Source organism: Staurois parvus, unplaced genomic scaffold (genome assembly GCF_062004578.1).
Source record: "Staurois parvus isolate SC_StPar_1 unplaced genomic scaffold, SC_StPar_1.0 ptg000704l, whole genome shotgun sequence".
Taxonomy (NCBI): domain Eukaryota; kingdom Metazoa; phylum Chordata; class Amphibia; order Anura; family Ranidae; genus Staurois; species Staurois parvus.
Genome location: NW_028318500.1, coordinates 6,862,260 through 6,875,379, shown reverse-complemented (window position 1 = coordinate 6,875,379; position 13,120 = coordinate 6,862,260). Strand labels below are relative to the sequence as shown.

The window sequence follows — 13,120 nt, the reverse complement described above, 5'->3', positions numbered from 1 at the left end:
TACCTTCATCTTCTGGTTCAGTTTCTTCTTTATGCTCTTGCAGATTGCCGCTTCCTGGAACTTCTTTAATGCAGCTGAAAGTCACAAGAAAAGCTGATAAACATAAAGGGTACACCGTCAGGTGGCCTATGTCAGAGTATCAGGATACTTCATTTACCTGTCCAGTATGGCAGCAAGCTTCTTGGCTACATGTGTGCGAAATTCAGGTGTAGTTTGCAGTTCATTTCCATCATGCTCATGGTTGTCAGGGCGAACCCTGTAGAGAGAGCACAGGTTTACATACACATCCATTAGGTCTCATTCACACTACTTCCACTGAGTGGCGTTGAACCCGCACGTAGAAGACATTTCTTTTGTATGTGTCCTGTTCACACCACAACACTGCACTGAGGTAGGTTGTTTGGATGCATTTTACACAGTGCAACTTACCATACCACCCTGTGGTGCATAGACTTAAACAAAGTTTAATTTTGTGCCACTTGATAACAGAGAAAAAAGTCAACAGTGCCTTGTAACAATGCAAAGCACCACCCCTACTCTCAATGATACCAGGTTGCATGCATTTTAGGGTGCGGGCTGGTGTGAATGTGCCCTATTGTCTAATAACAAATTGTAATACAGGAAGCAACATGACACCAGATAACTTAGTGGTTTATACTGAGGACCTTGGTTCAATATCCACCAATTCATGATCTGCACAGAATGTATATTATACTCCTGTGACTGTGTCAGTTTCTTCGTATAATCTAGAAACATAAAGGTAGGCTATTTGGCAATTGAACAAACTGACTCAAGTATGCACATGTGTCTGTATGACCATAGCATGAGCCAATGCACTTAGTGTACCGAGGATTATGTCAGTGCTATAAATATTGCAGAAAAAAATATGTACCTTAGACTTGGCATAACATGTGCAACAGAATCCTGCTGACGCTGAATACAATTCTTTACACCTGTAACACAAAAGGTCAAAAATATGTAAATGGAATGCTAGCATAAGCTCAAATGACACTTAAAGATGGTGTAAAAAGGGACATTTACCAGCTTTTCAATATTACTAAACTGGTCATTACACAGTTTTCAAAATAAATGCAGTAACACTTTACAAAATAAAGGAGGACAGTATAGTTACAGAACAATTGAAGTCAAGAGGTTTAAGAAGGTCCTCCTGCTCAGTAGAGCTTACAATCTAACAGCAAGAGGCAAGTGAAATAAAAGAGAACAACTGCGAGGGATGAGGTGATGGAGAATGTACAGGTATTCAGTATAAGCAGGACAGGCTTCTGTAAAGAGATGAGTTTTCAGGGATTGCCTAAAGCCAGCCATAGGTGGATCAAAATTTATCCAGTTCAACAGGGATCCACCGATCATCTTCAGTACAACCAGAACACAATACCACTGCAGGAGGGATTCCCTCATTAACATGAACTGTGTTGATGGGGAAATCAATGATTTTCTATCCTTCCACCCATGGTGGAAAGAAAGAAGATTGTATGATGTATAGGTTGCTTACAGGACAACAGTGCAGATCATAAAATGAGAGAAGGTAGGAAATTCCAGAGGATGGGAGATTCTCTGGGAAGTCCTGAAGCAAAGGCCCTGAACCAAAGCATGGGAGGTGGAGGCAAGGGAGCTAAAGAGCAGAGGGTATTTGAAGGAGCGAAATGAATGGTTTGGGTCATATTTTGAGACAAGGTTTGAGGTATAGCTAGGTGCTATTTCTTCTGCTGAGCTATTTACGACTGCCCATCTGTTAGTTGTCTTAATTGCTCAAGCTTGCAAGGGTGAGAGTTTTATTAGGTCTGCAGACTGGAATGGGGGATTGAGTCTGTGTGTCTGATCAAGGAATTGAAAATAAAGTCTTGGTATTACTTAACAGTTGTTTATAGGGCCAGATGGCTTCCTGGGGAATGTAAGAAGGGAACTAATGCTGCTATTCACCACCATGTGTGACAAACTGTCATGACTGCAATCTGAACATGGTGTCCTTGCCCTTTCACCCAGCTTTGTGAGAACTCAGTAAACGTTACCATTATACAGGCTACCTTAACCAGTTCCCGTCTGCCCTATAGGAGAATGACGGCTGAGCAGGACTCTCGTCAATCCAGGTAGCATCATATGACGTCCTCCTTGATTGCTGCCTTGCTCATGGACGGGTTTGCGGCGAGATCTCTCACCCATTGCTAGTACCATGTGACCTGCTGTGGCCAATCACAGCAGGTCACATGACAATTGTAAACAATGAATGGCTTTCTTTCTTGCCGTCCTTTGTATACAATTCTGTCGTTAGCTGTGATTGGTCAACCACAACCCATCTGTGTCATGTGATTAGTTGTGGCCAATCACAGCTAATCACAACAAAAAACACTGGACGAATTGATTTCATTCAAGTATATGCTTGCCTATAGCAGTGAAATTCACTGCTATAGGCAATCATAATGTGTTAAAAAAAAAATACTGAACACACTGAGTAGTACTATGTTACTATGGTAACATTATATTACTGAGACCACAGTAATATAAAAAAAATTGGAATAAAAATGCATATGTACTCAGTACTTCATTTGGGCCCCTTTTGCAGCAATTACTGCCTCAATGCGGCGTGGCATGGAAGCTATCAGCCTGTGGCACTGCTGAGGTGTTATGGAAGACCAGGATGCTTCAATAGCGGCCTTCAGCTGTTCTGCATTGTTCGGTCTCATGTCTCTCATCTTTCTCTTGGCAATGCCCCATAGATTTTCTATGGGGTTCAGGTCAAGCAAGTTTGCTGGCCAATCAAGCACAGTAATCCCACGGTCACTGAACCTGGTTTTGGTGCTTTTGGCAGTGTGGGCAGGTGCCAAGTCCTGCTGGAAAATGAAGTCAGCATCCCCATAAAGCTCGTCTGCGGAAGAAAGCATGAAGTGCTCCAAAATCTCCTGGTAGACGGCTGCGTTGACCCTGGACTTAATGCAGCACAGTGGACCAACACCAGCAGATGACATGGCTCCCCAAATCAACACAGACTGTGGAAACTTCACACTGGACTTCAAGCATCTTGCAGTGTGTGCCTCTCCATTCTTCCTCCATACTCTGGGTCCTTGGTTTCCAAATGAGATGCAAAAGTTGCTCTCATCAGAAAAGAGGACTTTGGACCACTGAGCAACAGACCAGGTCTGTTTTTCTTTAGCCCAGGTAAGACACTTCTGACGTTGTTTGTTGTTCAGGAGCGGCTTGACAAGAGAAATACGACATTTGAAGCCCATGTCGAGGATCCATCTGTGTATGGTGGCTCTTGATGCACTGACTCCAGCCTCAGTCCACTCCTTGTGAAAATCCCCTTGTGAAAATGGCCTTTTCCTGACAATCCTCTCCAGGCTGCGGTCATCCCTGCTGCTTGTGCACCTTTTTCTTCCACACTTTTCCCTTCCACATAACTTTCTATTAATGTGCTTTGATACAGCACTTTGGGAACAGCCAACTTCTTTTGCAATTACCTTTTGAGGCTTTTCCTCCTTATGGAGGGTGTCAATGATGGTTTTCTGCACAACTGTAAGGTCAGCAGTCTTTCCCATGATTGTGATTCCTACTGAACCAGACTGAGAGACCATTTAAAAGGCTCAGGAACCCTTTGCAGGTGTTATGGCTTAATTAGCTGATTAGAGTGGGACACTTTGAGCCTAAAATATTGCACCTTTTCACAATATTCAAATTTTCTGAGATTGTGGATTTGGGGTTTTCATGAGCTGTAAGCCATAATCATCACAATTATGACAAATCACGGCTTGAAGTATCTTGCTTTGCATGTAATGAGTCTATCTCATATATTAGTTTCACCTTTTAAGTTGCATTACTGAAATAAATGAACTTTTGCACAATATTCTAATTTCTCGAGTTTCACCTGTATATATATATATATATATATATATATATATATATACAGTCATGGCCGAAATTGTTGGCACCCTTGATATTTTTCCTGAAAATCAAGTATTTCACACAAAAAAGGTATTGCATTAACACATGTTTTGCTATACACATGTTTATTCCCTTTGTATGTATTGGAACAAATATAAAACAGAGGCAGAAAAGCAAATATGACATAATGTCACACAAAACCCCAAAAATGGGCTGGACAAAAGTATTGGCACCCTTAACTTAATATTTGGTTGCACACCCTTTGGAAAACATAACTGAAATCAGTCGCTTCCTATAACCATCAATAAGCTTCTGACACCTCTCACCCGGAATTTTGGACCACTCTTCCTTTGCAAACAGCTCCAGGTCTCTCTTATTGGAAGGACACCTTTTCCCAACAGCAATTTTAAGATCTCTCCACAGGTGTTCAATGGGATTTAGATCTGGGCTCATTGCTGGCCACTTCAGAACTCTCCAGCGCTTCTTTGCCATCCATTTCTGAGTGCTTTTTGACGTATGTTTGGGGTCATTGTCCTGCTGGAAGACCCAGGATCTTGGACGCAAACCCAGCTTTCTGACACTGGGCCCTACAGTGCGACCCAAAATCCTTTGGTAATCCTCAGATTTCATGATGCCTTGCACACAGTCAAGGCACCCAGTGCCAGAGGCAGCAAAACAACCCCAAAACATCATTGAACCTCCACCATATTTTACCGTAGGTACTGTGTTTTGTTCTTTGTAGGCCTCATTCCGTTTTCGGTAAACAGTAGAATGATGTGCTTTACCGAAAAGCTCTATCTTGGTCTCATCTGTCCACAAGACGTTTTCCCAGAAGGCTTTTGGCTTACTCAAGTACATTTTGGCAAACTGTAGTCTTGCTTTTTTATGTCTCTGTGTCAGCAGTGGGGTCCTCCTGGGTCTCCTGCCATAGCGTTTCATTTCATTTAAATGTCGACGGATAGTTCGCGCTGACACTGATGCTCCCTGAGCCTGCAGGACAGCTTGAATGTCTTTGGAACATGTTTGGGGCTGCTTATCCACCATCCGGACTATTCTGCGTTGCAATCTTTCATCAATTTTCCTCATCCGTCCACGACCAGGGAGATTAGCTACAGTGCCATGGGTTGCAAACTTCTTGATAATGTTGCGCACTGTGGACAAAGGCAAATCTAGTTCTCTGGAGATGGACTTGTAACCTTGAGATTGTTGATATTTTGCCACAATTTTGGTTCTCAGGTCCTCAGACAGTTCTCGTCTCCTCTTTCTGTTGTCCATGCTTAGTGTGGCACAGACAGACACACAATGCAAAGGTTAAGTGAACGTCTCTCCTTTTTATCTGCTTTCAGGTGTGATTTCTATATTGCCCACACCTGTTACTTGCCCCAGGTGAGTTTACAGGAGCATCACATGCTTGTAACATTCTTATTTATCCGCAGTTGTGAAAGGGTGCCAATACTTTTGTCCAGCCCATTTTTGGAGGTTTGTGTGACATTATGTCGAATTTGCTTTCTTTCCTCCCTTTTTTTGTTTTGTCCCAATACACACAAAGGGAATAAACATGTGTATAGCAAAACATGTGTTAATGCAATACGTTTCGTGAGAAATACATGATTTCCTGGAGAAATATCAAGGGTGCCAACAATTTCGGCCATGACTGTATATACACATACACACACACACACACACACACACACACACACACAGTGGGGCACAAAAGTATTTAGTCAGCCACCAATTGTGCAAGTTCTCCCACTTAAAAAGATGTGAGAGGCCTGTAATTGGCATCATAGGTAGACCTCAACTATGAGAGACAAAATGAGAAAGCAAATCCGGACAATCACATTGGCTGATTTGGAAAGAATTTATTTGCAAATTATGGTGGAAAATAAGTATTTGGTCAATATCAAAAGTTCATCTCAATACTTTGTTATATATCCTTTGTTGGCAATGACAGAGTTCAAACATTTCCTGTAAGTCTTCACAAGGTTGGCACACACTGTTGCTGGTATGTTGGCCCATTCCTCCATGCAGATCTCCTCTAGAGCAGTGATTTTTTGGGGCTGTCGCTGGGCAACACGGACTTTCAACTCCCTCCAAAGGTTTTCTATAAGGGTTGAGATCTGGAGACTGGCTAGGCCACTCCAGGACCTTGAAATTCTTCTTACGAAGCCACTCCTTCGTTGCCCGGGCGGTATGTTTGGGATCATTGTCATGTTGGAAGACCCAGCCACGTTTCATCTTCAATGCCTTTGCTGATGGAAGGAGGTTTGCACTCAAAATCTCATGATACATGGCCCCATTCATTCTGTCCTGTACATGGATCAGTCATCCTGGTCCCTTTGAGGAGAAACAGCCCCAAAGCATGATGTTGCCACCCCCATGCTTCACAGTAGGTATGGTGTTCTTTGGATGCAACTCAGCATTCTCTCTCCTCCAAACACGACGAGTTGTGTTTCTACCAAACAGTTCTATTTTGGTTTCATCTGACCATATGACATTCTCCCAATCCTCTTCTGGATCATCCAAATGCTCTCTAGAAAACTTCAGACGGGCCCGGACATGTACTGGCTTAAGCAGGGGGACACGTCTGGCACTGCAGGATCTGAGTCCCTGGCGGCGTAGTGTGTTACTGATGGTAGCCTTTGTTTAGGTTGGTCCCAGCTCTCTGCAGGTCATTCACTAGGTCCCCCCGTGGGGTCCTGGGATTTTTGCTCACCGTTCTTGTGATCATTTTGACCCCACGGGGTGAGATCTTGCGTGTAGCCCCAGATCGAGGGAGATTATCAGTGGTCTTGTATGTCTTCCATTTTCTAATTATTGCTCCCACAGTTGATTTGTTCACACCAAGCTGCTTGCCTATTGCAGATTCAGTCTTCCCAGCCTGGTGCAGGTCTACAATTTTGTTTCTGGTGTCCTTCGACAGCTCTTTGGTCTTCACCAAAGTAGAGTTTGAGTGTGACTGTTTGAGGTTGTGGACAGGTGTCTTTTATACTGATAACAAGTTCAAACAGGTGCCACTGATACAGGTAATGAGTGCAGGACAGAGGAACCTCTTAAAGAAGAAGCTACAGGCCTGTGAGAGCCAGAAATCTTGCTTGTTTGTAGGTGACCAAATACTTATTTTCCACCATAATTTGCAAATAAATTCTTTCCAAATCAGCCAATGTGATTGTCTGGATTTGTTTTCTCATTTTGTCTCTCATAGTTGAGGTCTACCTATGATGCCAATTACAGGCCTCTCTCATCTTTTTAAGTGGGAGAACTTGCACAATTGGTGGCTGACTAAATACTTTTTTGCCCCAATGTGTGTGTATATATATATATATATACACACATACACACACACATATGTATATTACACATACATACACTATATTGTCAAAAATGTTGGGATGTTCGGACACCCCTCCAAATCATTGGATTCAGGTGTTCCAATCACCTCCATGGTCACAGGTGTATAAAATCAAACACCTAGGCATGCAGACTGCTTCTACAAACATTTGTGAAAGAATGGGTCACTCTCAAGAGCTTAGCGAATTCAAGCATGGTACTGTGATAGGCTGCCACCTGTACAATAAGTCCATCCGTGAAATTTCCTTGCTACTAAATATTCCATGGTCAACTGTTAGTGGTATTATAACAAAGTGGAAGCAACTGGGAACAACAGCTACTCAGCCACGAAGTGGTAGGCCACGTAAACTGACAGAGCGGGGTCCACGCATGCTGAAGCGCACAGTGTGCAGAAGTCACCAACTGTCTGCAGAGTCAATAGGCCAAAGACCTCCAAACTTTGTGTGGCCTTTAGATTAGCACAACAGTGTGTAGAGAGCTTCATGAAATGGGTTTCCATAGTCGAGCAGCTGCATCCAAGCCTTACATCACCAAGTGCAATGCAAAGCGTTGGATGCAGTGGTGTAAAGCATGGCGCCACTGGACTCTAGAGCAGTGGAGACATGTTGTCAGGAATCGCGGAATGCGCCGCGTGGGTCTGCACATGCGTGGAGTACGCCGGCACACGAACATGCAGGCTTTAGGACCGGGGTGCCCGCGGCGGCAATTGCGGTCGCGCATGCACACTCGCGCACACGGGCGTGTGCCTGGCACCAATGACGCCACATGGTGCGCTATTTAAACCAGCTCCTGTAGGGCTCATGTTGCCGTATGGTCTCTTTCCTGTTATCCTGTGTTCCTGAGAGATTGCCTTGTTGCCGACCCTGCCTGACCCTGATCCGTTGACTGTCTCCTGCTCTGATCCCTGGCTTGTCTGACCATTCTCCTGTCTTATCCTGTACGTTTGACCTCCTGTTGCTGAACCTGGCCTGTGACCAGTTTATCCTTCTGCCTGCCGCTTGTACTGTTCTGCATCCACCGTTACCGACCTGGCCTGTCTGACTTCGCTCACTCCACCTTTTCACATCAGGCTCTCACCTGCTACGTACCACCGGCAAGTGCCTCTACCACAGCTGGTTGCACCCAGGGGCCGCGACCTGGTTTCAGCCTGCTCCAAGTCCATCCCCACCATCAGGGGCTCTGGTGAACAAGCAGGTCGGAGCTTAGATTCTGCTCCCCTGGGGAATCCCGGTCTGTGGAGCGCTAGAGGCTACCGCCGGTCGCTCCCTAACACATGTTCTGTGGAGTGATGAATCATGCTTTTCTTCAAGCAATCTGATGGACCTGTCTGGGTTTAGCGGTTGCCAGGAGAACGGTACTTGCCTGACTGCATTGTGCCAAGTGTAAAGTTTGGTGGAGGGGGGATTATGGCATGGGGTTGTTTTTCAGGGGTTGGGCTTAGTACCTTAGTTCCAGTTAAGGGAAATCTTAAGGCGTCAGCATACCAAGACATTTTGGACAATATCATGCTCCCAACTTTGTGGGAACAGTTTGGAGATGGCCCCTTCCTGTTTCAACATGACTGGGCACCAGTGTACAAAGCAAGGTTCATAAAGACATGGATAAGCAAGTTTGGGGTGGAGGAACTTGACAGGTCTGCACAGAGTCCTGACCTCAACCCCATAGAACACCTTTGAGATGAATCAGAGCGTCCAACATCATTGCCTGACCTCACAAATGTGCTTCTGGAAGAATGGTTAAACATTCCCATAGACACACTCCTAAACCTTGTGGACAGCCTTCCCAGAAGAGTTGAAGCTGTTATAGCTGCAAAGGGCGGGCCAACTCAATATTGAACCCTATGGACTAAGACTGGGATGCCTTTAAAGTTCATGTGTGTTTAAAGGCAGGCGGCCCAATACTTTCGGGGGTGGGGGGGGTGGGGAGAGAGTCCCCCGCAGGGTCACCAGTCAGTGTCCCTTATCACCACCACCCCAGTTATATTAACTCTGTACTGCATGGTGACAGTATGTGATGAAAAAAAATGTGAATTTTTTTTTATTATTTCTTCATTTTCCAAAAAATTACAACTTCAAAAAACTCGCCATGCCTCTTACTAAATACCACAGACTGTCTACTTGCCAAAAAGGGGTAATCTGGAGGTATTTGTGCCGTCCTGACATTTTTGGGCCTCAAGAAATAAGATCGGTGCCGTCAGTACATCAGGATTAATCGATTTTCAGATAAATATCATAGATGTGTACTCTATGACTTTCCTACAAACTAAATAATATATACTAATTTGGGTTATTTTCACAAAAAAAATACATTTTGGGCTAAATTTATGAAGAACAATTATTTATTTGCAAAAATGTTTTTAACACAAAAAAAAAAACTTGGTTTTTTTTTAATACAATTTTATATAGCAAAAAATAAAAAACCCAGTGGTGGATAAATACCACAAAAAGAAAGCCCCAATTGTGAAAAAAATGATAAAAATTTAGTTTGGGTACACTGTTGCATGACCGTGCAATTGTCAAACTGTGAGAATACCAAAAGCTGAAAATTGGCCTGGGCAGGAAGGGAGTTAAAGTGCTCTAGTCAGGTGGTTAATCTGTTGTCCATGTAAAAATCTGCAGCCACACTCCAGGAAGCACCTCATATCTATTGGGGATATGTCTGCTTCAAGAGCTGTTTCATGTGTACAATTCTGTTTCATGTACTACTAACCAAATTCCACCTTCTAAAAGGAGCTTTGAGTCAAACTGCTGGATGACAGAAACTCCTTATGGGCTCAATAGCACTCAAAACACACTTTGCTATCAAGCTTTCTGTATGGGAGAGAGAGGAACTACCCTGAAAGATGGTAAGGGAATACCCAATTAGCATTAGAAAATTTGGTGCAAAAGGGTTTGTCAGCACCACCTGAACTTAGGGCAGGCCAGCTGAAGTCTAAAGGCCAATTCTGGCAATCTGATAGTGGTGTGTGGGGCGGTTCAGTTTTCGGTGCATTGCACAATTTACTTTTCTTTCTTCTAACAATCTTTGTCGAAACCACGTGTGGAGGAAGGGCCACGGGGCTGGCCGTCACCCTGCTGGGGAAGGGGCCCTTGGTTCTCTCACCCGGGAACACCCATGGTGCTTCCATCTAGTGTAACTAAAGATAAAACTTTTTATTTTTTAGCTTTAGATAGAGTGGAGAGGGCTTAGAACACCTGTCAGTTTTTATTTCTGTCTGTGCACTGTTAGGATGATTCTCCCTATATCTCCTGTTTACCATTTTCATTAAAAGTGAAAGTAAATCACAAATTTTGGTTTGACACAGAACAGTAACAGAGGGGAAATCTTCCAATGAGGACACTAGTTCCGATGACTTGGGGGGCCCCCAAGGGATTCCCTTCATTTGCAGGGATTTCCTCTCACTTCCTGTTTTGGCTATGGGACAGAAAGTGAAGGGAAACCTCCCCAGTGAGACACAGATGGCAAATAAAAAAAAACCTGACAGGGGATACAATCCTCCCTTGGTTCACACCTATGCAGTTTGCTTTTTATCTGTTTTTGCAGTGCTTTTAGCGGTGCGTTTTAGGTTTTTGGCACTTTTTAATGCATTTTTGGCCAATTTGTTGTTGAGCAGATTAAAAAACGCAACACACATCAAAACTTATAAAAAATGCACTACATGCTTTTCTGCAACGTCTCCCTTGAAGCATATTAAATCAAAAACACACTGTCCCTGAGCCTTTCCAAAAATGCAGCAGCTGAAAAAAGCCTAGATGTGAATGTGTCCCATAGGAAACCATGTTAAATGGACTGTAGTGCGTTTCTGAAAAAGCACCAAAAAACCCTGCAAAGGTCTGAACCAGGCTCTACCCAAAAATGAAAATTATGTTTTGCCCTTAGTTACACTTCCAGCAGCTCCCTCTGCCCTACATCAGGGCTCGACAAATCCTAGGCGCCATGGTGACTAGAAATTGTGTCCTGGTGCCTGGGTTCACACACTGCCTTCCATGGACTTCACAAGGCAAAATCGCCTCAGATAAACTTCAATGCAAAATCTCCTCCCACAGACTTTAATTTAAAAACACCTCCCACAAACTTTAATGCAAAATCGCCTCCGTTAAACTTCAATGCAAAAACCGCCTCCTATAAACTTTAATGCAAAATCGCCTCCCACAGGCTTCAATGAAAAATCGCCTCCCACAGGCTTCAATGAAAAATCGCCTCCCACAGGCTTCAATGAAAAATCGCCTCCCACAGACTTCAATGCAAAATCGCCTCCCACAGACTTCAATGAAAAATCGCCTCCCACAGACTTCAATGCAAAATCGCCTCCCACAGACTTCAATGCAAAATCGCCTCCCACAGACTTCAATGCAAAATCGCCTCCCACAGACTTCAATGCAAAATCGCCTCCCACAGACTTCAATGCAAAATCGCCTCCCACAGACTTCAATGCAAAATCGCCTCCCACAGACTTCAATGCAAAATCGCCTCCCACAGACTTCAATGCAAAATCGCCTCCCACAGACTTCAATGCAAAATCGCCTTCCACAGACTTCAATGCAAAATCGCCTCCCACAGACTTCAATGCAAATTCGCCTCCCACAGACTTCAATGCAAAATCGACTCCCACAGACTTCAATGCAAAATCGCCTCCCACAGAATTCAATGCAAAATCGCCTCCCACAGACTTCAATGAAAAACTGCCTCCCACGGACTTCAATGCAAAACTGATAAATATACAGCAAACCCCAGCGCATAGGAACCCCAAAAATATTTTTCACCCAACTATTAGATTGCAGCTGCGCACAGGTAATTAAACACCAAAACATAAAAAAACAAATAAACAGCACAAATCAACACCTCAAACAATGCCTTAAATATAGTGTAAAATCAATAAAAATATGAGATTTTCAAATTAATTAATTAAAGTGACCTTTCAAAAGAAAATTCCTTTTTAAAAAAATATATTTTATATTATAGTGTCCAAATAAAAGAAAAAGTCCTTTCTCCCCAATAAATTGTGAAAAAACAAATATCCAAACGAAATGATGCTTCCACCAATCACCAGTGAAAAACCAACATCAACCGTACTCACCAGATGATGGCGAGTATGGCCTAGGATATGATGGGCTCCTAGACCCCCTTTATGAGCTTCCAGGGCTCCTTCCCACCATATAGGATGTAAGGTTTCTTCCACTCCCTCCTGTATATCCTATATGGTGGGAAGGAGCCCTGGAAGCTCATAAAGGGGGTCTAGGAGCCCATCATATCCTAGAAGGCGCCATACTCACCATCATCTGGTGAGTACGGTTGATGTTGGTTTTTCACTGGTGATTGGTGGAAGCATCATTTCGTTTGGATATTTGTTTTTTCACAATTTATTGGGGAGAAAGGACTTTTTCTTTTATTTGGACACTATAATATAAATGATATTTTTTAAAAAAGGAATTTTCTTTTGAAGGGTCACTTTAATTCATTAATTTGAAAATCTCATATATGTTTATTGATTTTTACACTATATTTAATGCATTGTTTGAGGTGTTGATTTGCGCTGTTTATTTGTTTTTCAATGCAAAACCGCCTCCCACAGACTTCAATAAAAAAATCGCCTCCCACAGACTTTAACCACCTCCCGCCCGCCATATAGCAATATGACAGGCGCAAGGTGGTTCTCTCGTTCTGGGAGGACGTCATATGACGTCCTCCCATTCTCAGTGCGCATGCTCGGCTCAGGGAGCGTGCAGAGCGGTGATCGGCAGTGCGCTGTGATCACCGATCACGGAAAGAGCCAAAGATGTCGGCTCGGTCATGTGATCAGCTGTGTCCAATCACATGTAAACAAGGAAATGCCGGTTATCGGCATTTCTCTCCTCTCGAACGGTCACGCTGA

At 43.6% G+C, this 13,120-nt stretch overlaps 1 protein-coding gene across 1 annotated transcript in view; it reads right to left on the bottom strand.

Annotated features, from left to right (window-relative positions):
- The window catches only part of CUNH12orf43 (chromosome unknown C12orf43 homolog), a 35,600-nt gene that overhangs the window by 20,885 nt on the left and 1,595 nt on the right, over positions 1-13,120 (bottom strand). The window contains exons 2-4 of the mRNA XM_089653278.1: positions 893-953; positions 158-256; positions 4-74 (exon numbers count right to left, since the gene is read on the bottom strand). Coding sequence (XP_089509404.1) covers positions 4-74; positions 158-256; positions 893-953 — 231 coding nt within the window. The remainder of the gene's footprint in view (positions 1-3; positions 75-157; positions 257-892; positions 954-13,120) is intronic.